This window comes from Schistocerca americana, chromosome 4, assembly GCF_021461395.2.
Source record: "Schistocerca americana isolate TAMUIC-IGC-003095 chromosome 4, iqSchAmer2.1, whole genome shotgun sequence".
NCBI lineage: Eukaryota > Metazoa > Arthropoda > Insecta > Orthoptera > Acrididae > Schistocerca > Schistocerca americana.
The window spans coordinates 613,896,824-613,918,456 of NC_060122.1; the positions used below are offsets into that span (position 1 = coordinate 613,896,824).

The 21,633-nt window shown below is 40.0% G+C and overlaps 1 protein-coding gene across 2 annotated transcripts in view; it reads left to right on the top strand.

Moving 5' to 3' along the window:
* Positions 1-21,633, top strand: part of LOC124612414 — a 109,176-nt gene that overhangs the window by 31,563 nt on the left and 55,980 nt on the right. For both annotated transcript variants that reach the window (XR_006979542.1, XM_047140613.1), the window contains exons 2-3: positions 5,935-6,050; positions 11,712-11,846. Coding sequence is in view for 1 of the 2 variants with exons in the window: in XM_047140613.1 (XP_046996569.1) it covers positions 5,935-6,050; positions 11,712-11,846 (251 nt within the window). In the remaining variant the exon portion in view is untranslated. The remainder of the gene's footprint in view (positions 1-5,934; positions 6,051-11,711; positions 11,847-21,633) is intronic.

Sequence of the window (21,633 nt, forward strand, 5' to 3'; positions counted from 1 at the left end):
AATGTAGATCCTTTGCTGCACCTGTACACACCCTTCTTGACATGTCCAGCAGCAGTCCCATCAGAAAAAGCATTGAGTGCCCTCTCTCTAGCTTCTTGCAGCAAAACTGCGTTTGATGCATCACACTGCCCTTACTTGTACGTGTGCTCATTACAATTATTCTGTCTGTAAAATCGACATTCTCCATCTCTCTTCACAGTTATGCACAACTACTCCTGAAAATACATCACACTATTGTCTTTTTTATAGCTTGGCAAAAGCCCTTTCTCCAACTGCTCAAGCGGACTGTGTTCTTTAACGCTTCTGTACATGTCACGTACATTTTCACTTTCTCACTGGTCGCAATTTTGCTACCCGCAATAATTACACAGTTCTGCAACATAAAAATTGTTTCAAATTTATTAAGTGGTTTTTATAGTGTTTTCAATGCTGATTTCAGGAAAAATAGTGAAAAAATGCCATCACATACAGTTATTTCACAAACTGCTTGTCTAGTTTTAGCTTTTTTTGATATTTCAGCACTCTAGTGAGTTTCAATTTTGGTTTTTAGGGTCTCCATAAACTGTTATTTAGCCGTTTTTATATTAGATATACATAAAATAAAGATTGTTCAGGAGAAACCAGCAGTATTTTCAGGTCAGTGCCTGTATGTCGGTCTGCCCCCCCACCCCACCCCCCACCCACCCATCACCAAGCAATGGGCTTCTGCTATTGTCTTTCAGTTCATAGTACGAGGTGCATTCAAGTTCTAAGGCCTCCGATTTTTTTTCTCCGGACTGGAAAGAGATAGAAACATGCGCATTGTTTTAAAATGAGGCCGCATTCATTGTCAATACGTCCCAGAGATGGCAGCACCGTACGGCAGATGGAATTTTACTGCCAGCGGCGAGAATGAGAACTGTTTTAAATACTTAAAATGGCGACGTTTTCCTTACTTGAACAGCGTGCAATCATTCGTTTTCTGAATTTGCGTGGTGTGAAACCAATTGAAATTCATCGACAGTTGAGGGAGACGTGTGGCGATGGAGTTATGGCTGTGTCGAAAGTGCGTTCGTCGGTGCGACAGTTTAATGAAGGCAGAACATCGTGTGACAACAAACCGAAACAACCTCGGGCTCGCACAAGCCGGTCTGACATGATCGAGAAAGTGGAGAGAATTGTTTTGGGGGATCGCCGAATGACTGTTGAACAGTTCGCCTCCAGAGTTGGCATTTCTGTGGGTTCTGTGCACACAATCCTGCATGACGACCTGAAAATGCGAAAAGTGTCATCCAGGTGGATGCCACGAATGCTGATGGATGACCACATGGCTGCCCGTGTGGCATGTTGCCAAGCAATGTTGATGCGCAACGACAGCATGAATGGGACTTTCTTTTCGTCGGTTGTGACAATAGATGAGACGTGGATGCCATTTTTCAACAAAGCGCCAGTCAGCTCAATGGAGGCACACAGATTCACCGCCACCAAAAAAATTTCGGGTAACCGCCAGTGCTAAAAAAATGATGGTGTCCATGCTCTGGGACAGCGAGGACGTAATCCTTACCCATTGTGTTCCAAAGGGCACTACGGTAACAGGTGCATCCTACAAAAATGTTTTGAAGAACAAATTCCTTCCTGCACTGCAACAAAAACGTCCGGGAAGGGCTGCGCGTGTGCTGTTTCACCAAGACAACGCACCCACACATCGAGCTAATGTTACGCAACAGTTTCTTCGTGATAACAGCTTTGAAGTGATTCCTCATGCTCCCTACTCACCTGACCTGGCTCCTAGTGACTTTTGGCTTTTTCCAACAATGAAAGATACTCTCCGTGGCCGCACATTCACCAGCCGTGCTGCTATTGCCTCAGCGATTTTCCAGTGGTCAAAACAGACTCCTAAAGAAGCCTTCGCCGCTGCCGTGGAATCATGGCGTCAGCGTTGTGAAAAATGTGTACGTCTGCAGGGCGATTACGTCGAGAAGTAACGCCAGTTTCATCGGTTTCGGGTGAGTAGTTAATTAGAAAAAAAAATCGGAGTCCTTAGAACTTGAATGCACCTCGTATCTCTTCACTCTGTGCTGTTCATGTGTTGTTGTTACTAGAGCTTTAAAGTAGTGACTGTTTTCTTGTGTTGTGAAGTTGTTTTATGGGCAATGGCTACCAGAGGATGCATAAACTCGCCAGATTGCTTCTGCTACATTCATGGTAACTATACCGTTAAAAAAGCAACAAAAAAACATTCCTGATTTTGCTGAAGAAGTATATTTTGCCCATTTTGTTATAAAGTTAGGCGATCAAGATAAGCCTTGTGCCCCACACAAAGTTTGTTTAGTGTGAAGAACTGAGGCAATGGTTTCAATGTAAAAAGCAATCCTTACGTTTTGGAACACCAATGGCGTGGAGGGAGCCCAATAATCATAGTGATGACTGCTATTTTTGTTCTTGCAATGTACGAGGTTTCAATTTGAAAAATAAAAATAAAATTTCTTACCCTAACATTCAATCAGCCATTTGCCTTGTTCATCATGGACCGGAAGTACCAATACTCTCCTCCAGACTCTTTGGATGATATAGATGATCATGATCCTGGCACAACAGATCCCATTCCATTCTCACAATCTGAACTGAACAATTTAGTTAGAGACCTAGGCCTTTCTAAAGAATCGGCAGAGGTTTTAAGATCTAGATTGAAAGATAAACGTATGTTGGCTCTGGGTACATCCTTTTCTTGGTATCAATCGAGGGAAAAGAAGTTTGTATCTTTCTTCTCTCAAGAAGTTGGCCTGGTGTTTTGCAGTGATGTTTGTGGACTTGTGGCATGTTTCAAAATAGAATATGCTCGTGATGAGTAGAGACTTTTTATTTATTCTTCAAAAAGAAGTCTTAAATCAGTACTTCTACACAATGGCAATAAGCATGCTTCTATACCACTTGGACACTCGGTTCACTTAAAAGAATGTTGCAAAAACCTCGAACTGGTTTTAAGCAAACTCTGCTATTCAGACCACAAATGGACACTATGTGGTGATTTAAAAGTGATTTCAATGTTGCTTGGTCAACAAAGTAGCTATACAAAGCTCCCTTGTTTTCTCTGTGAATGGGACAATAGAGACAGAAAGCAACACTACATAAAAAAAGCTTGGCCCTTGATAAAACCTTACAGGAAGGGGTTAAAAATGTTGAGAGGAAAACCCTTGTGGATCCCATAAAGGTGTTTCTTCCACCACTTCACATTAAGTTAGGACTGATGAAACAATTTTTTAAGCCATTGCCAAAAGAAGGGGTATGTTTCCAATATCTTTGTGGACAGTTTCCTGGTTTATCCAAAGCAAAGCTACAGGAAGGAATCTTTGTTGGACCAGACATTAGAAAACTTACGACAGATCGCAAATTTGTGGACAAAATGGAAACAAAAGAAAAGGCAGCATGGACATCTTTTAAATTAGTTATTACCAGTTTCCTAGGATACAGAAGATATCCAAACTACAGGACAATCATCGCAGACATGCTCGACAACTTTAAGAAGCTGGGCTGTAACATGAGAATTAAAGTTCGTTTTCTCGACTCACATCTTGATTACTTCCCTTCAAACCTTGGTGATGTAAATGAAGAGCAGGCCTGGTACATTGCGTCAGTGGTCAGCTGACTGCTGAATTCTGATCGCTGGCTGCCAGCCACCATGCGCTGCGATGGTGATGCAGTAGTCGCACAACAGCGGTCCCCTTACATAGGCCAGCCACGTACTTTTCACACCAACGGTGTGCACTTGACAATGCTTTGTTCACAATGGCAGCAGGCATTGCCCAGCTACATCATGGTGAGGGATGTCCACCACATAGAGGCACCGATCCTGCAATTGCAATAGACAGATGGTGTGCATGGAGTGACCAGCTCCTTGAGCAGGAGTCAAGCATACTGACGGAGATGATGTGTTGTGACCAGCTGCTTTATTGCACAAATCCGGGGAGGGGCTTGGTGTGTGGAGCTGTTGCCCTGCAGTTGCCTTGAACCATTGATTTCTAGGCCTTGAACCGATAACTTGTACTGGCAGATCCTTGTGGTTTTGTTGTCCAGCAGCACAGCTCCGTCATCCTGGTTGGTCTGAGAGACTCAGAATAATTCTATTACAAAATGACTAGTACTTACAGCTAGCAGTGACCCACTTGTGCATATGTGCTACTCCCGGTCACATATCCTAGGACACTACTGCTACTGTCAGTCCGGAAATCTGCCTTGCCCCTTGCTGCACTAGTCTGTGCAGTACTGCTGAGTTTGCTGTTTCAGCAAGCTAACTGCTTCAAAACATTGCTCTGGCCTGGTTGAATTGTTAGTGACAACAGCCCATGCTCGCCTGCTGTCAGTGCAGCTGCAATACACTGCTCAGGCTTGCACTAATACACCCATGTTTGGTCGTTACGTTACACTTTCATTTACAGAATTATTTGTAAATAACTCCAGACTTTCAGAATATGACTGTATGAAAATTACATGATATTCAGGAAAATGGCACCTATCAGTGGATACAGCATCTCTCAAAGTTTAGCTTCTTAATATGCACCAAGGTTTAGTAACAGGCACATTTCTAGGCGGAAGGCGTATAAGAACATTTAGACACAACATCCACTCCATGTTGATGCATTGAATTAGTTTGTGCCTGCAGATTGGCGCCAATGAAAAGATTGCTAAAGTGACCTGTTGTCATGCTTTTCCGGGCAGTGACTTGAATGTCTGCGTCACAAACAGTGCCCATATTGACCACTTGCAGTGTGAATAAAAACTTGTAGAGATGCTTTATCAACTGATGTGCATCATTTTTCTTTGTTTGGTAGTTTTTTGTGCAGCGGCCTTCTGGAACTCTGAAGGTACCTACGAATAACCTCAAATATCTTGAACAATTGAAAGTCCAGGTTGTAATATCAACAATATTGTGAAAAGAATAAATTGGTACTCACCATGAGGATGACATGTTGAGTTCCTGACAGGCATAATGAAGAAACTGTTCACCAGAGCAGCTCGAGACCACAGTCATGTGTACATCAGGTGTGCTTGCTTGTGTGAATATTTGTGTGTTTCCTCTGCTGAAGAAAGCTTTGGCCAAAAGCTCAATGTGTAACAGTCATCTCATTGTGTCTGTCTGCTACTCAACCTGTCATCTTTATGGGGAGTGGCAGTTATATTGTGTATCTTGACTTATTCTACATCCACAGAGGTTCTCCTGGTTGAAGTGATCTATGAAGCATGATGAATTAATTTATTGGTGAATGCTGGCATTGTGAAGGCTGCTATACAGTCTGTGCAGTAAGAAACATGAAGTCTTAAATCTTATAGCCTAGATTAGATTATGTTATTCATTGCATAAACCAGTAAGTGAGCAGCCCAAGATGGGTGTATGGAACATATCAGGAAAAAACATGTGGGAATCTTGATATTACTCAGTAATCACTTTGCTCTCATTTAATGTTCATTCGGCAGATTCGTGTAGAAGTACTCTTAAAGGGTGTGTGACCTCCTTAGAATTCAAAGTCCAGCTTTTTCCCATCTTGGTTCGTCGTTGTAAAGTTTTTCTGCTCCCTCCTCTAAACACCTGGATGAGATGTATTGTTCATAGTACATAATTCATTCATATGCTGAGTTATTCCTTTTATTATTATTATTATTATTATTATTATTATTATTATTATTTGCAGTAATTTCATAGCTTCACTTGTTCATAGACATTCCATTAAAGATGGAAATGCATTGTTTGTGTTTCCCTGTATCTCCACATTAATGTTTTTAGTCCAAAAAGTATTTTCTTGCTGAATTTATTAACAGACGTTCTTAATGTAAGCATATTATTATTTCCCCTATTGTCTCTTTATCCAGTACTTGTAATTACTGGATAAAGAGACAATAGTACGAGAATTAGTGCTTTGAATCAAATGTGTCTGTCTTAAATGTTGACCTTTCTTTCAGATTATGGAGAAGAATGTGAACAGCTAATATGCACTGTTGCACATTGTAGAAAAGTGTACCCAGAAGCTTGTTCTGAAAGCTTAATAAAGACTAAAAGATTGAAACTTAATTCTGTGGTGAGTGTTTTCAAATATAGTTTCCACCTAATATTTACTTACAAACATCTGTAATTGTCAGTGCTTCAATACCACCTGTGTATGTTGTTATTTTGTTATATTGCTGACATGTAACTGTGGGCAAGGATAGTGTTGGTATAAGTGGGTATAATTTAGCATCTTACACTTGTAGATCTAGGATGGATAAAGGAGGAGTTGCCATTTTTCTAAAACAAGGGTATAAATGCAAAACTGTAGAAGTAAGCAAATTTTGTATTGATCAGCACTTTGAGGTTTGTGCATGTGAACTTCAGCTAGATAATGTAGTAATGATATTAGCAACAGTCTACAGGTCCCCATTAGGAGACTGGGAGCTGTGCATAAAAAAGTTTGACTCCCTATTATGCTGTCTAGCAGACAAAAAGAAGAAGTTATTAATCTGTGGTGATTTCAATGTAAACTTTCTAAGTAATTTTGATAGGAAAAGTGAACTAGAAGTGTTATTAACAACATATAACTTAGAATCAGTGATCAATTTTCCTACACGTATAGCTCAGGACAGTAGCTAATAGATAATGTATCTGTACAGAAAGAGGGTGTAAAACACACACATGCTTTCCCTGTGGTAAATGGATTGTCAGACCATGATGCACAACTGATTAACTTACAAAACCTAACAGGGTGTACAGTTCAGAAACCATTAAGTAAAAGTGTGAGGTCGTTCAACCCAGTATCTATACAGCACTTCAGAGAAAGCTTAAGAAATGTTAATTGGGGAGATGTATATAATGAGCCAAATGCTAATAAGTGCAAAATATTTCTTGATAAATTTATATCTCTCTTTGAACATTGTTTCCCAAAGAAAATTACTAAGTGTAAACCACACACTTTTCAAAGAAACCTTGGATTACTACAGGTATTCGGCTGGTCCCGGCGGAGGTTTGAGTCCTCCCTTGGGTGTGTGTGTGTGTGTGTGTGTGTGTGTGTGTGTGTGTGTGTGTGTGTGTGTCCTTAGGATAATTTAGGTTAGGTAGTGTGTAAGCTTAGGGACTGATGACCTTAGCAGTTAAGTCCCATAAGATTTCACACACATTTACACACTACAGGTATTAAAGTGTCTTCAGAAAGAAAAAGAAAACTGTATGAGACAGCAAGAACTAGTAAAGATCCAGAAGTAGTTTTACACTGTAAAAATTATTGTATCATACTGAGAAAAGTTGTTTGGAAATCAAGAAATATGTATGTTGGAGAAGAAATTAACAACTCCGGCAATAAAATCAAATCAATATGGAATGTTGTTAGAAGGGAGACAGGAAAGGTACCACTGGGGTAGGTAGTACTACTGTTAAAGAGAACGAGACCATCCTAACCAACAGTACACAAGAAGCTAATGTATTTAACAATCACTTCTTAAGTGTAGGAGATAAAATTGGTGAGAACAGTTCAAAAGAAAAAGCTAGGCAGTATGTGGAAGAGTCCATTTTGGAAAAAAATTAGATTAAGTTTCACCTAACAACCTCTTGTGAAATGAGTAAAATTATTAAATCTCTGAAAAATAAATGTTCTGTTGGATTAGATGACATCTCTAATAAGACATTAAAACAATGTGGAGCAATTACAGCTGATGTTCTGAGTCACATATGTAATGCATCACTAACTCAAGGTATTTTCCCAGACAGGTTAAAATATGTCATTGTCAGGCCTCTCTACAAAAAGGGGGACACCACAGACGTCAATAATTATCGTCCAGTATCCTTGCTTACAACATTCTCAAAAATCTTCGAGAAAGTAATGTACTCGTGTGGTTAGCCATCTCAACAGTAATGGGATACTTAGTAAATCACAGTTTGGATTTCAAAAATACTGTTCCACTGAGACAGCAATATACAGTTTCACTGTCCACATAATAGAGTCTTTAAATAGTAAAATGTCACCTATAGGATTTTTCTGTGACTTGCCCAAAGCATTTGATTGTGTGAACCATGACATTGTTACAGAAATTACAATTCTATGGTATAAATGGAATAGCATATGAGTGGTTTAAGTCATACCTACAGAACAGGAAGCAAAAAGTATCCCTACATGGGTCAAGTGATTTAAATAAGTTTGCCACTTCATCTAACTGGGGTGAAATTACATTAGGTGTTCCAAAGTGTTCAATCATGGGTCCCCTTCTGTTCTTGATATATGTGAACTTCCTCCCTTCCTATCTGAAACAGGAAACTGAACTGACACTGTTTGCTAATGATACAAGCATCATTATTAATCCAGTAAAAGAAAGTCCAATTGAAAATGATACAAATAAGATCTTTGGAAAAGTCATTAATTGGTTTTCTGCAAATGGGCTTGCTCCAAACTTTGAAAAAACACAGTACATCCAATTTTCTGCTGCAAAAAGTACAGTTCCTTCAATAAATATAACACATCAACAGAAGTCAGTAGACAGGGTAGAGCATACTAAGTTTTTGGGTGTACGTATAGATGAGAATCTTAATTGGAAAATTCATATTTTGGATCTCCTAAAGCGACTAGGTTCAGCAACTTTTGCGATCAGAATAATTGCCAATTTTGAGGATATAGAAATTAGTAAGTTAACATACTTTGCATACTTTCACTCTCTGATGTCATACGGAATAATATTTTGGGGTAACTCAACATTTATACAAAAAGTATTCACTGCTCATAAGAAAATGGTTAGAATAATGTGTGGGGTTCATAGTTGCACATCTTGTAGGCTTCTTTTTAAAAGATTGGGAACTAATGAAATTTGTTCTCAACAACATGGGCCAGTTTAAAAACAACAGTGATATTCATGATTGTAATACCAGAAAAAAGAAAGACTTGCACTATCCTTTGCTCGGCCTATCTTTGGCACAGTAAGGGGTAAAATATGCTGCTATAAAAATTTTCGACAAATTACCAGGTGAGATAAAGTGTCTGACAGACAGCAGTGATAGCTTTAAAAATAAATTGAAATCATATCTGCTTGACAACTCCTTGTATACCATAGATGAATTTTTGAATAGGAATAAATAAATCTATAAATATAGTATACAAATTTTGTGCTATTTAAGGGAATGGGGTAAATAATAGAAATATTAATCCTTAACTCTGTATTTTATAAAATATTTTGTTTCATATGTGCATTTCTTGTGCACTTGACACGTTCCACATCATAACGGCTACCGTACCGTGCAATTGATCAATGGAACACCCAACCAACCATCTATTGCTGACATGATTAAATTGTGTGCTTCTGTGCTTACACTCAAGAACCACTGAATTAGAACATGTACTTTGAAGCCGCTTTTGCCCTGATGTGGCCAGTGACATGTCTCAAATGTACTCCTTAAAGACACAGGAAGTACTGGGCAGCCATGTTGTTGCACGTTCATTCAAATACCGGCTATAACTTGTAGAGATTGATCTGATCTGAGTTTCAGATGACCAAACTTTGCGCAAGTGCATTCCAGGTGTGCTTAGCAGTATTGGGGTCAGATGATCCAAGGGAAAGTGGATTCCCTTCCAATCGTCTTCTTGTCCGTAGAGTTCCGCTGTAAACATCTTTGAATGTTCATTTGTATGACCTAAAAGGCAGTCACATGATGGTTGTATATGATGCATGCACTAACACGCTGTATCAATACTGTTGTTGTGAGCCTGCTATTATTTTGGACCTGTCTGGATTTGCAATTGGAACGGTATTTTCTAGGTATTGACAATATTGGGCTATTTGGATTTGCATAGATTCCATATGGTGAAACAGTCATATCCACCAATTGAGTGCTTTTTGTCTCTGCAGCATTAACTTCTCAAACATATACCGCACTACAGTTTATCTTGATATCTGTAATGGATCAGATGTGTGTTTATACAATTTAAAAAATAATAGGAATAAGATTTTGCAGTATAATGCACTATATTTCTACTATAAACTGGAGATTGACAGAGGTATTAATTAATAATTCTTTAATTTTTGTGGATCACTGCTAAATGTTCCCTGAATAATCCTTGACTATTTAGTATGTATTATTTAAGATTTGTGCTTAAAAGGAATTTCTCAATATCTATGTTTTAGCTTTCTCTTTAATTTCCTTGGGCAGCTTATTGTAAAATTTTATTCCCTGGTAGAAAACAGTGTTTCATGTGTGTTGTTTATTTTGAATCAGTAATTGTAGTTGTCTGCAGCTAATGTTCCATGATTATCAATGCTGCTGTTAGCCTAACAATTACTTGTGGTTTTTTTTTTCTTAATGTGCGAAAAGATATAAAAAGTACAACACTAATGTGCATGCACTTAAACAACATGAATTCATATGTTGACTGGGCAGATGGGCTTACTCAGCAGGTTTCATCAAAATCGTGAATACACTAGATAGTAAAGAGGGACAATAGAAAATCAAGTACAGACAACTTAACAGAAAGTGAAGGGAACTGAAATTAGATAACTTGTAGGCCTTACTGCTAAATAAAGTGAGTATCCTGCAGTACAAGCTCTAGAACATACGAGGAGCATTCAATAAGTAATGTAACACATTCTTTTTCTGAAACCAGTTTGATTTTATTCAGGTTACCAATACACCATATTATTCCCCACTGTTTTGGCTACAAAACCCTATTTTTCAACATAATCTCCATTCAATCTGCCTGCCTTATGCCATCATAGTGGGACCGCCTATATGCCCACATGGTACCATTCTACTGGTCGATGTCGGAGCCAATGTCTTGCTGCATTAGTAATCTCCCCATCATCCATGTACTGCTTCCTGTAGAGTGCATCCTTCATTGAGCCAAACAGATGGAAGTCAGAAGGTTCCATTCCAACATTACAGGAATTGCAGCTGTGTGCAGGTGGCCAGCACATGGGCTATCAGACAGGTTTGCACGATCTTGTTGTGATGATGACAAAGGCATCGCCCAATGTCTCACCTTGCTTTTTTTTCATTGTCAGGTCTCCATAATATTCTGCAAGTCCCTGTGAATATCTGCGATGCTCTGGTTTTCTGCCAAAAGAAACTCAGTGCCTCTGCTTGGAGCACACCACCGTTACAGATACTATTCTGAAGGCTTTGTCTGGTGCCACCACCTATCAGAACTTCATAAAACTATAAGGGCTTAAGCGGGAATATTCCATAATGTCCCACAAATTCTGCATTTTTTCCAACCAAAATTGCCCATGGAAAAAATAATGTGTTTCGTTACTTACTGAACACCCACTCTTATGGTGGCTTGACTCTGTGATCTTTGACAGTGATCAGATGGTTGCATTTAAACAGTTTGTTAGGGCTGTTTGGCTTAGGAAGTGCAGTGTACACTGATTTTCGTTTTACAGTTGTTCATGAAGGAGAAAGAACTACCTATACTAGCCATTGTCTCTTACGATCTCTTCTGCAGTAGGGGATGAAACATTAGTTATAAAAAAATTAAGCCTTGGACCAGAAAACAAGTACCATCTAAGATCTGATACCTTGATTTGCAAGTACTTACAAATTTGAGACGTGTACATACTATGAATTTTGATATTACTTTTAAAGAAACTTCTATTTCGTACAATGAAGCCTATTCAAGTAGAGGTGGTCACAATCATCTCAATTTTTCACTAAATTAGTACATCAATATGTACTGTTCTGAAATAAATCAGATAATTTATAGGTATATTTGGTTGTTGTGATTTGTTTGCAGATAGATGCAGAATTTAAAATAAATAAGCAAGATGACCTACAAGAAATTACCTCCACGTCTTGTGCTGTTGATTTAGAGAAATGCATGTCTGATGTCGTGGAGATGTGTGCCACTCACAAAGAGATCTGTAAAAAGGTGATATCTAAATATATTTTTTTAATAAGCCAATGCAAATGCAAGGGTTAAAAGTAGTTGTAGAAATGAGGCTATGTCATAGTCATCAACAACAGCATTGTTATTTTTCTGCGTTGTTAGCAATTCCTTTGTCTCTCCATTTCTGCTGGACCACCACCTCCTCCTTAATGCTGGTGTCTGTGCTGCCATCTGCCACGTCATCCAGAATGTGAGATCTCTTTCTCCCTCACCTCCTTTTACCTTCCACATAGCCTTCAAAAGACTGTATTTATAAGCCCCTCTTTCATTCTCAATGTGTGTGCAGCCTCTTTTTGTCCTTATTATTACTCAGTAATTGTCACTGCTGTCTCCATTCTTGTCAGTACTTGTCTGTCCAATATGTTTTGTCCATACTCTGCCATATTCATAAGGCCTCCAGGCATGACGGCACTTTTGTAGAGAGGCCTTCAGATGAAAAGCTTCAGTGCAATGATGAGCAGGTGTTTCCTTTTAGGGCATAAGAAGAGCACACACTGCCAGCACTGCACCATGTCGGGTGAGTAGCGGGATATTGACTGGGGAGAGGAGAAGGAGAGCATGGGTGGGAATGTTCAGAAAAATGGTGGGTGTGTAAAACATATCAGTGCATGCTAGGAAGGTGGCTTACACCTATTTGAGGGGGGGATGGGGGGGGGGGGGTGGCAGACTTCATAGGGCCTAGGGCCACTAGGAGAAAGGCTGGGGAACATAGAACAAGATGGAACATACTGCTAAACAGTGTGGAGAAGGGGTACCAAAATAGGAGATTAGCAGATTTGCAAGCAGGTGTTGCCTCGTGCCCAAGTATTTGAGAGGGGTATGACTTATGGGTCAACCAAGTTGTTTGGGACATGATTGTCATATGGACAGACAAATACAGGTTCATTACATAGGTTGGTGGATATTTAAATACCACTTTGGAAGGTGGATAAAAGTGATGAGCGGGTGTTTCCTTTAATGGCATATGAAGAGTTGAAGCACTGACAGAAGATGTTACTCCCAGGAGTCATTGAGCTTCAAAGAGCTCTGATTGTGTGATTTGTCAGCAAGCGTGTGTAGTTCGGAAGTGTTCAGTTGGTTTCATTTAAAGAGAAGACTCAGGAAATATGTTCTGAATAAGGTAGAAGATCAGACCTGCTTAGGCCTATTTAAAACGTTTGGCATAGTGGTTGCAGAATTGCAGTGCAGCACCCACTGATGGTTAGGTTGTAGGAAGGAACTTTTTGGATTGGAATGGTGGCAGCTATTAAAATTGAGATATTGTTGGTAAGTGATGAGGTTGTTGTGAACAGTGGTCTTTGTGCAGCCCCCAGGAAGGTGATGGATATCCAAGAATGCGTTTTTGCCGAGATGAGGAGGGATCACCTAAATAGAATGAAAATAAAAAATGTCAAAACAAAATACCTTCAGCCATCTCAATTTCCAGTTAAGCAACCAGTTTCAGTGCTACATCATGTCATCTTCAGCCCCCCTCCGACCACCAATGTGTAGGAAAAATCCCACCTCTGGTCCAGTCAAAATAGGGGCTAGCATTCAGTGAATAGTATCACAGTATTTTTGACGCAGTGATCCCTTCAATCATCACTTGGTGACACAAGGTTCTGTTGTGTCAAAAATCTATGGATACCTGTCACTGTTCAATCATCACTTGATGACACAAGGTTCTGTTGTGTCAAAAATCTATGGATACCTGTCACTGAATACTGACCCCTAATTTGACCAGACAAGAGGTGGGATTCCTCCTACATGTCAATCAGGAGGCTTGAAGAATGTGTAATGTAGCACAGAAATTGTTGCTCAAATAAAATAATTGGAAATTTAGCTGGCAGAAGGTGTTTTGATTCGACATTTGACACTGAACAGCTGCGGTCCTGCACTTCTCTTATAAAGATGGACTTACAGTTGGTAAATAGAATGAGGTGAGTAGGCATTTAGGTTATGAAGGAATGAGGATAGAGTATCCTTGTCTTGGAACATCATGAAGATGACATCAATCAATTTGAAATAATTGAGGGGTTTCGATTTCTATATAGCATAGAAAGGGTGTCTCAAGATGATTCTTGATCATATTGGAATCGGAAAATGCCATTAAGGTGTCAATGGCAGTGTCACAGCATATTCATGTGTGATATGTTGAAAGGAGAATTTGTTATGAGAGGGTATGGCTGTCAGAAAGGAGGTTGTTGGCTTGGATCCAGCTGGGCATTGGTTGAGTGTAACAAGACAATTGCTATTGAGGATGTTTTTGCAGAGGAAGCTAAAATAAATAGTGACAGAAGTGAAATGGTAAATGCAGAGGAAGTGTGAAGAACTGATGGAGGAAGTAGTAGTTCGGTACAGGAGTTGCCACAGTGTGTGTGGTGGAGAGATGTGCATAATGGAAGGGACATGATAAAAAGAGATGAGTGTAAAGGGAAAAAGATTGACAGCCAATGAGAAAGGGAGATGGAGTAATAGACACTGCTGCACCAAAGGAGAAGGAACAGTAAGTTTCAGATTGGATAGTTATTGCAGGTGTCAAATATACAATTTTGCATTAGAAATTAATGTCCGGCATACTTTGGAAGTTGCTACAGTTTATTGCATTTGTGTGTAATCATTTTGGGGGGGGGGGGGGGGGGGGAGTCGAGCATCACAGAAATACAGTAGGTCGTAAACTCACATTGTAGTGTCCAGTTATGTGAAAAGTGTTGGTCAGAAATCCGCGAGCCACATGCTTTGATCCGCTTCCTACTCAAGGAGGGAATAACACATACTGAAATTTTTTCACACAGGAAAAAAGCTTATGGAAAAGGTGTTACGAGCAGAATGAGTGTGTTTAAGTGGTGTAGGGAGTTTAATGGAGGCAGATTAAATGTTGATGATGAATGGAGGAGTGGAAGACCTTCCAGTTTGACTGATGAGTTGGTGCAAAAAATCGAGGAAACTGTTCATGAAGACTGCTGATTGACAGTGGAAGAAATTTCTGCAAAATTTCCACAGCTCTCCAGAACTCTCTTGTGCGAAACACTCGTAGAAATGCTGGGATATCGGAAACTGTGCGCAAGATGGATAACAAAAGGCTGACAGAGCAGCACAAGAAAACTCAATTCAGCAGTGCACGCAAGTTCCTTGATTGATTTGAATTGGAAGGTGAGTATTTTATGAGCTGTATTGTGACTGGACATGAAACACGTGTGGCTCATTACAGGCCTGACACAAGAAGACAGTCGTTACAGTGGCAGCACACAACTTCCCCATTTGCCAAAAAATTCAAATCACAGTGCCCATTCTCACACAGCCCTTACCCACTGAGGCACTCTTCGACTAATTTGGTTGGTATGTTTTGAACCATCTCCTGCATTCCCCCAGCTTAGTGCCTTCAAGTTATCACCTTTTCACTTCCCTGAAGGCACATGAGTGGAATTAAATTTTCAACCAATGAACAGATACAGAAATAAGTTCTGAAGTGGGGGAAGGAGCTAGCGGAAAAGTTCTTGGAGGAGAGCATAAAGAAGCTTGTGCCACAACTCACCACATGTGTTGAACGGGATGGTGACCATGTGGAAAAAATTGTCAACAAATGTATCAACAATATTCTGTAATTTTTTTAAATACACTTTTTTCTAAAAAAATATAAAAATCTAGTGTACTTACTTTCTGAACATGATTTGTAGATTGTTCTGAAGTAGCAGAATATTAATACATCAGACGATAGGAAAATGGGCAAATCTGGGAATGAAATAAGGGTCATGCAGAGCAAGAAGGAAGATGATGATGAGTGGGAAAGTATGTCAGAGAGATGTATAAGGAACAGGAGCTAGTATATAGTTGATAATTCCAAGAAATGGGTATGATGTGAATTGAGAAGGTACAAAGTCTGTGCAGATTCTAAGGTCCCAGATTCTCTTTTTCGCAAGATTCACTGAAAAAAAAAAAAAAATTAGAAATTTTTGTCATTTCTCAACATAACCAGTAAACATCCTATTCTTTAAAGAGTTGAACTTTCATGAGTAAAACACCTTCAAACGTCTGATTACTTCACAAATGAGTTAATGTGTTTAATATTTGAAGTTATAAGCCTTTAAGAGAGAAAAAGTGTCATAAAGGTTGGAAATGATTTGTCAAGTTTTTTGGAAGTCAGTAAACCCACTAATTCTAAAATGCTTGATGAGTGAAGCCTATATAATTTGCACACAGTGAATTGTGCTGCCTCAAGAAACATATATACAAGTTCTAACTGGTATACGTGTCTTATTGTGTTAAACCTTTGACATAAGATCATCTCTCTTAATGAGTAGATTATGACAGCATTTTAAATTTTCAAATGTGCCCAGTAATTGTATGAAATACTGAAAATCAAATTTTTGTTGCCCTTGGAAGCGGTTAGATAGGCATCCTGCAATTGGGACTATCCTCCATGAAAAGGCTTATTTATTTAGTAATATAGATTTGCCAGCAGCTGTGCACACATTTCACAATATTGAAGTCATGATTTCATGATCGCTGCAAATGCTACATTAGGGGTGGTGACCACTGGAAAATCACTGATGCAGTAATGGAACAGCTGGAGAATGTGTGGCCACAGTGTGTGTGTTTCATTGTTGGAAAAAGTCAAAATTGCTAGGCACCAGGATATGTGAGTAGGAAGCATGAGTAATCATTTCAGTTGTTTTTAAAGAGAAACTCCTTCGCCTGATGTGCTGGGACTTTATTGTGGTGCAAAAGAACCCATACAACCTTTTACAGCTGTTTTTCTCACTTTATTGGAAGGAACTTGTTCTTCATAACATCTTTCTAGCTCACTTTTGCTATTGTCACGCTCTTGGGAACACAGTCTCTCTCTCTCTCTCTCTCTCTCTCTCTCTCTCTCTCTCTCCCTCTCTCCCCCCCTCTCTCCCCCTCTCTCCCTATCTTCCCCCTCCTCCCTCCTCCTCTCTCCCTATCTTCCCCCTCCTCCCTCCTCCTCCCTCTCCCCCTCCCCCCTCCTCCCCCTGTGTGTGTGTGTGTGTGTGTGTGTGTGTGTGTGTGTGTGTGTGTGTGTGTGTGTGTGTGAAGTTGCCATTTGTGTCACATACACAGTGTGTCCACATATTTCAGACCAAATCACATGCTGGGACCCTAGAAATGTAACACACTTCATACATAAACTGTAGCACCACCGGTACGTAGCTGCAGGTGAGAGGACTTTGAATCAAGACGAAGAAGAAGAAGAAGAAGAAGAAGAAGGAAAAAATATTCTTCGAACAGATTTGCAAGTGATACAGCACATACTGCGCACGTCATGGGTAAAAGCAGCCATACCATATTTTAAATGCTCCTTCAAGTCTTGTGCTACCTCAGTGTAGCTGTAAAAACTGTTACTGTGGAACTGTCTTAATTCGGACTAATGTAACACAACACAAGGAAGTGCAATGTTTAAATTATTTCTCTGTATCTAACAATTTTTAATTCAAACTGGTTTTCCTGATTTCTTAACAGAAAGCTGCTTATCTTTTGACACCTCATTTGTGTTTTAATTCCTTTGTATTTGATACTTCCCTTCCTTTTGCCTTATCACTTATCTTTTATACGCTGTTGAATTTCTCAGTGCATGTAGTTCTACCAAGGTTCAGCAGATGTTAATGCAATTGCTTTAGATGCTGGGAGAAACTTTACTTCGTCCACATTTGTATGTGCATCCCATGCTCAGATGGCCTTGACTGTGCAGTTATGTACTCATTCACTGCTCACTTCCCCGCTGCAGGATCATGGCACAGGCAAGTCAGCCCAAAGAAAATGTGGAAGGAAAAGTAGATTATAAAGGATATGTGCTGAAATGGTAATCATACGAGTATAGGAAAGATTTTCATTTGTGAGTAATCAAATCAGATAGGTTATGTGTACTGTGGCATACTTACTCAGTTCCATTACAACACATGTCTGTAGAACACACTAAAGTGTAAAACCTTACCTGATTAAATGAAAGATACTATAACTAACAAAGTTATGTGGTAATGTGGACCAAATATCTGTTCATTTGCATTAGTATTGGTAGAGACTTTCATGCTTTGTCAGAAATTTCCAGACATTGCTTTATAATTCAAATAGGTACATGTCTCCAACATATTGATTGTTCTGCAGTAATGTCACACAACATTAAGACAGCTCAATAAAATGTACCCAAAAATGAGTCCAGCATTGTCCTGGCTGTAGATGCAAACGCCCAATTGTAAGTGTGCATGCATGTGTGTGTGTGTGTGTGTGTGTGTGTGTGTGTGTGTGTGTGTGTGTGTTTGGGGGGGGGGGGGGGGGCAGCATGCACAGTATTGATACTTTGATGCTGTCAAAGACACTGTCCTATTTCATGCAGTAAACAGATGATGTGGATTCATTAGAAACAAGCATTAATTGTGGAAGAAATGGACAGTAATTGGAATGATCTTTATTCAGCACTTCAGGCTATAATTAAAATGACTGAATCATGGACAATCTTGTGAAGAAGGACATCACTGAAACAGTTCATGGTGACAACATAACGACAATAAGAGGAGTAGTGCAAGAAAACTCGTGACCGTGACCATTTAGGAGGCTCTCAGAGATGCAGCTGAAACTCTTGCAGGAAATATATATCCGACTATTCAATTTGCTTTGTTGAGGGTGCATAAAATGAGAAGTCTCAGCCTAGGGCATGACGATACTGAGGTGAATTTCTCTGGATTAGTGTAAGTCTAGCCAGTATTGACATGATGCAGATGATGAACAAATTGAAAGACAGTACGATGAGCTAAAGGAAACAAGTCACATAGTTAAGGGAGATGAAAATTTGTGTGCGCATGGGGAGGGGGGGCTGAAATTGGATTGCAAGAAAAGTAGTAGTAAAACATGAACAGGGGGAAAGAAATGAAAGAGGGAACTGGATGGTAGAATTCTGCACAGAACATAGTTTAATCATTGCTGACACATGTTTAACAGGATGGCTGGGTGTGGGTGGTGCAGCAGAAGAAAGTCGTTGTAAGGTACATGTGGTTTTACAGTCATGGGACGTGGAAACTACAAGTGGCAATGGCAAGTGAGGTGAATACTCCCTCACAGTGTGCCTTGTCCCCCCCCCCCCACCCCACCCCCCCTCCACCTCCTCCATCTCTGCACTGCTGTTGTGATGCGAGAAGCTAAAATTCCCCGATCACATCATAGGCAGCCTGGCAGTGGTTGTTATATGTTCATACATCTGGCTCATGCTGCAATGTCCAGTGCACAGAAGTCCTCTTTGACACCTTGGCGAAGGCAGGGATGGCCGAGTTCTCTCATTGTTCTCCTGGGATGGCAGAAAAGTGCGGAGTTGCCTGGGTGTCGATGTGCTCAGGTAACAAGCAGAGATTCAAGGCACAGATGATGGTGTAAAGTTATTTCATTGGCATGGTGCTGTCTGTCACAGACTAGGCATCACATAATGGCCCAGATGTTCGATGATGACTAGTTAGTTCAGTTAAGTTTAAATGCTGCTGTTCCCTGCTGACTTTGCAGGCTGAGTATGTATGCCATTCTGAACAACCTGTAACAGAGCGAATGACTGGACAGCTGTCGTAACTGGCAGCAGATTCAGCTGAATTTCTTCCTGAAGATGGACTGGCATTGACACACATGTTCTGACAGCATGGGCTGTTGTTTCCACTAACAACACAGTTCAGTGACCACAGCTGGCTGACGGTGGCTGTGGCCTGGTTAGTGCTGTGGGCTCCATCTTCTGCTCCAAGTCCTGGTTTAGTTTTAGTTCCTATAATTCCTCCCTCCTAAGAAAAAATCCATTCTCAGATTTTCTTTGAAAACTTTGCCATAACATAAGCACTAATTTATTTGCAAGTATGTACTCTTTACATTTTTAACTCCACTCGCTGTGTCACCTAGTCTTTTTTCACAATTTAAAACTGAGATAGGTGGCAGAGTGGTTAGCACATTGGACTCACATTTGGGAGGACGACAGTTCAAACCCACATTTGGCCATCCTGATTTAGTTTTTTCATACTTTCCCTAAATCGCTTCAGGCAAATGCCAGGATGGTTCCTTTGAAAGGGCACGGCCAACTTCCTTCCCCGTGCTTCCATACTGATGATCTTGCTGTGTGGTCCCCTTCCCCAACTCAGTCAGTCAATCACAATTTACACTTCTTTCAACTACGCAGCTCTTGGCTCACAGACAGAGCTCATTCACAATTAATTCTGCTCTTGGCCAGACTTTCTCGTTGGTGTCACTACTACTAGTTTGAACCCATAGATTTGAAGGAGGGCAGGAATGGAATTTGGGGAACTTCCTGCTTGAAGCAATAGTAAGCAAAATCATCCAGGCAGCTGAGCTTGCGGATCCTCTCCTTAGGAGTTAAAAGATGGCATTTATATTCTGTATGATAACTTAATATGGGGCCTAAAACATGATGCGTGGATATGTGGCCATTTTGCATGGCTAACTTCTGACCTAGGGAGGTGATCATGGTCAGGTTTAAAGTGGTAAGTCAGGTCTTCTAAAACTAGATAAATTAATGTGTCCATGATATTTACGGTAGGTTGGTGGTCCTTGTGGTGATGGCGGGTAATCAAAAAGTTGGTCCGGAAATATCCCATCAGGAGTCGTCAACCAGTAACCCTTGACACTGTATCCAGTGTGCTGTGTGCAACTTAACGTCCTTGCTCATAACAAGTAAAAATAATAACCATCTGGTTTGCCATGGAGTATAGCCATTGAAGAACTACACTTCGGATGAACTCTGTTTTGTCCATGATTATCTCTTCAGGACGTTATCGCCAATTTCTGGAACCAGAACAAGGTGAAACTCGCACAACCTGAGGCAGTGTGTACCTTTTGTGTAGGACAGGTAGTGATGGATCTGGTTCAACTGCACTGTAATTCCTGTGTGGGATTTTCTGGGTAATTTTACCCTTCATCTTACTGACTTAGCAAAAAGTCTGTTCCCCTAACCCCTAAAGCTATAAGTTTATTCAAGCTTCAGAAAAATTCATACACATGAACTTATTCCTCTATGTAGTCTCTTGAAAGGAAAATACATTTTGCCAGTGGATCAGCAGTTATTTGATTCTGTTTTCATAAAATAAACATGGCTGTGACAGCAGCTGGTTGCACACAAATGCTTTGTTAGTGCCATCATTGTCTCAAATCTGTGTCCTATAGCTTCCTTTAGTGAGTCAAACAAATAAAAATTGTAGGGCGGTAAGTCTGAAATGCATGGAGGATGTTTGTTCTTGTGTGCTCCAGAACAATTCCTGAATTTTTTGTTGATTTTGGGCAGCTGTGTTCAGTTGAGCGTTGTCATAAAGTATGGTCACATCCTGAACTGGAAAGGCACACCTTTTGTGATGATAGGCATGTTTTGCTTGGTCCCGAAGTTGGCAGTAGTATGCATCACTCACAGTACAATGTTTGTGGAGAAAATCAATGAGAAGAACTCTGTAAAGTAAAAAGACTGTTGCAAGAACCTTCCCTGCAGAGAAGTGCTTTTTGGCAATGACTGGTGCAGATTCATAATTTCATGCCATTCCACACTGTTGTTTTTCATGCATGGAGGAGAGGGGGGGAGCACTTTCAACACTCGAAAGGAGAAGGTATCTTCTGGCGAAAAACAATCTGATGCAGGGATAATCCCGTGCTCTTGTAGACTTTAGAGTTGTATGTTTCTACAATATAAAAAGTGACTTGATGCACCATCCATACAGATAACAAGGGAAATAAGGTATTCTATAAATTAGTACTGTCATTTATTTCTCCATGGTAGAATAATTCTTTCCTGCTTTACTAAGCT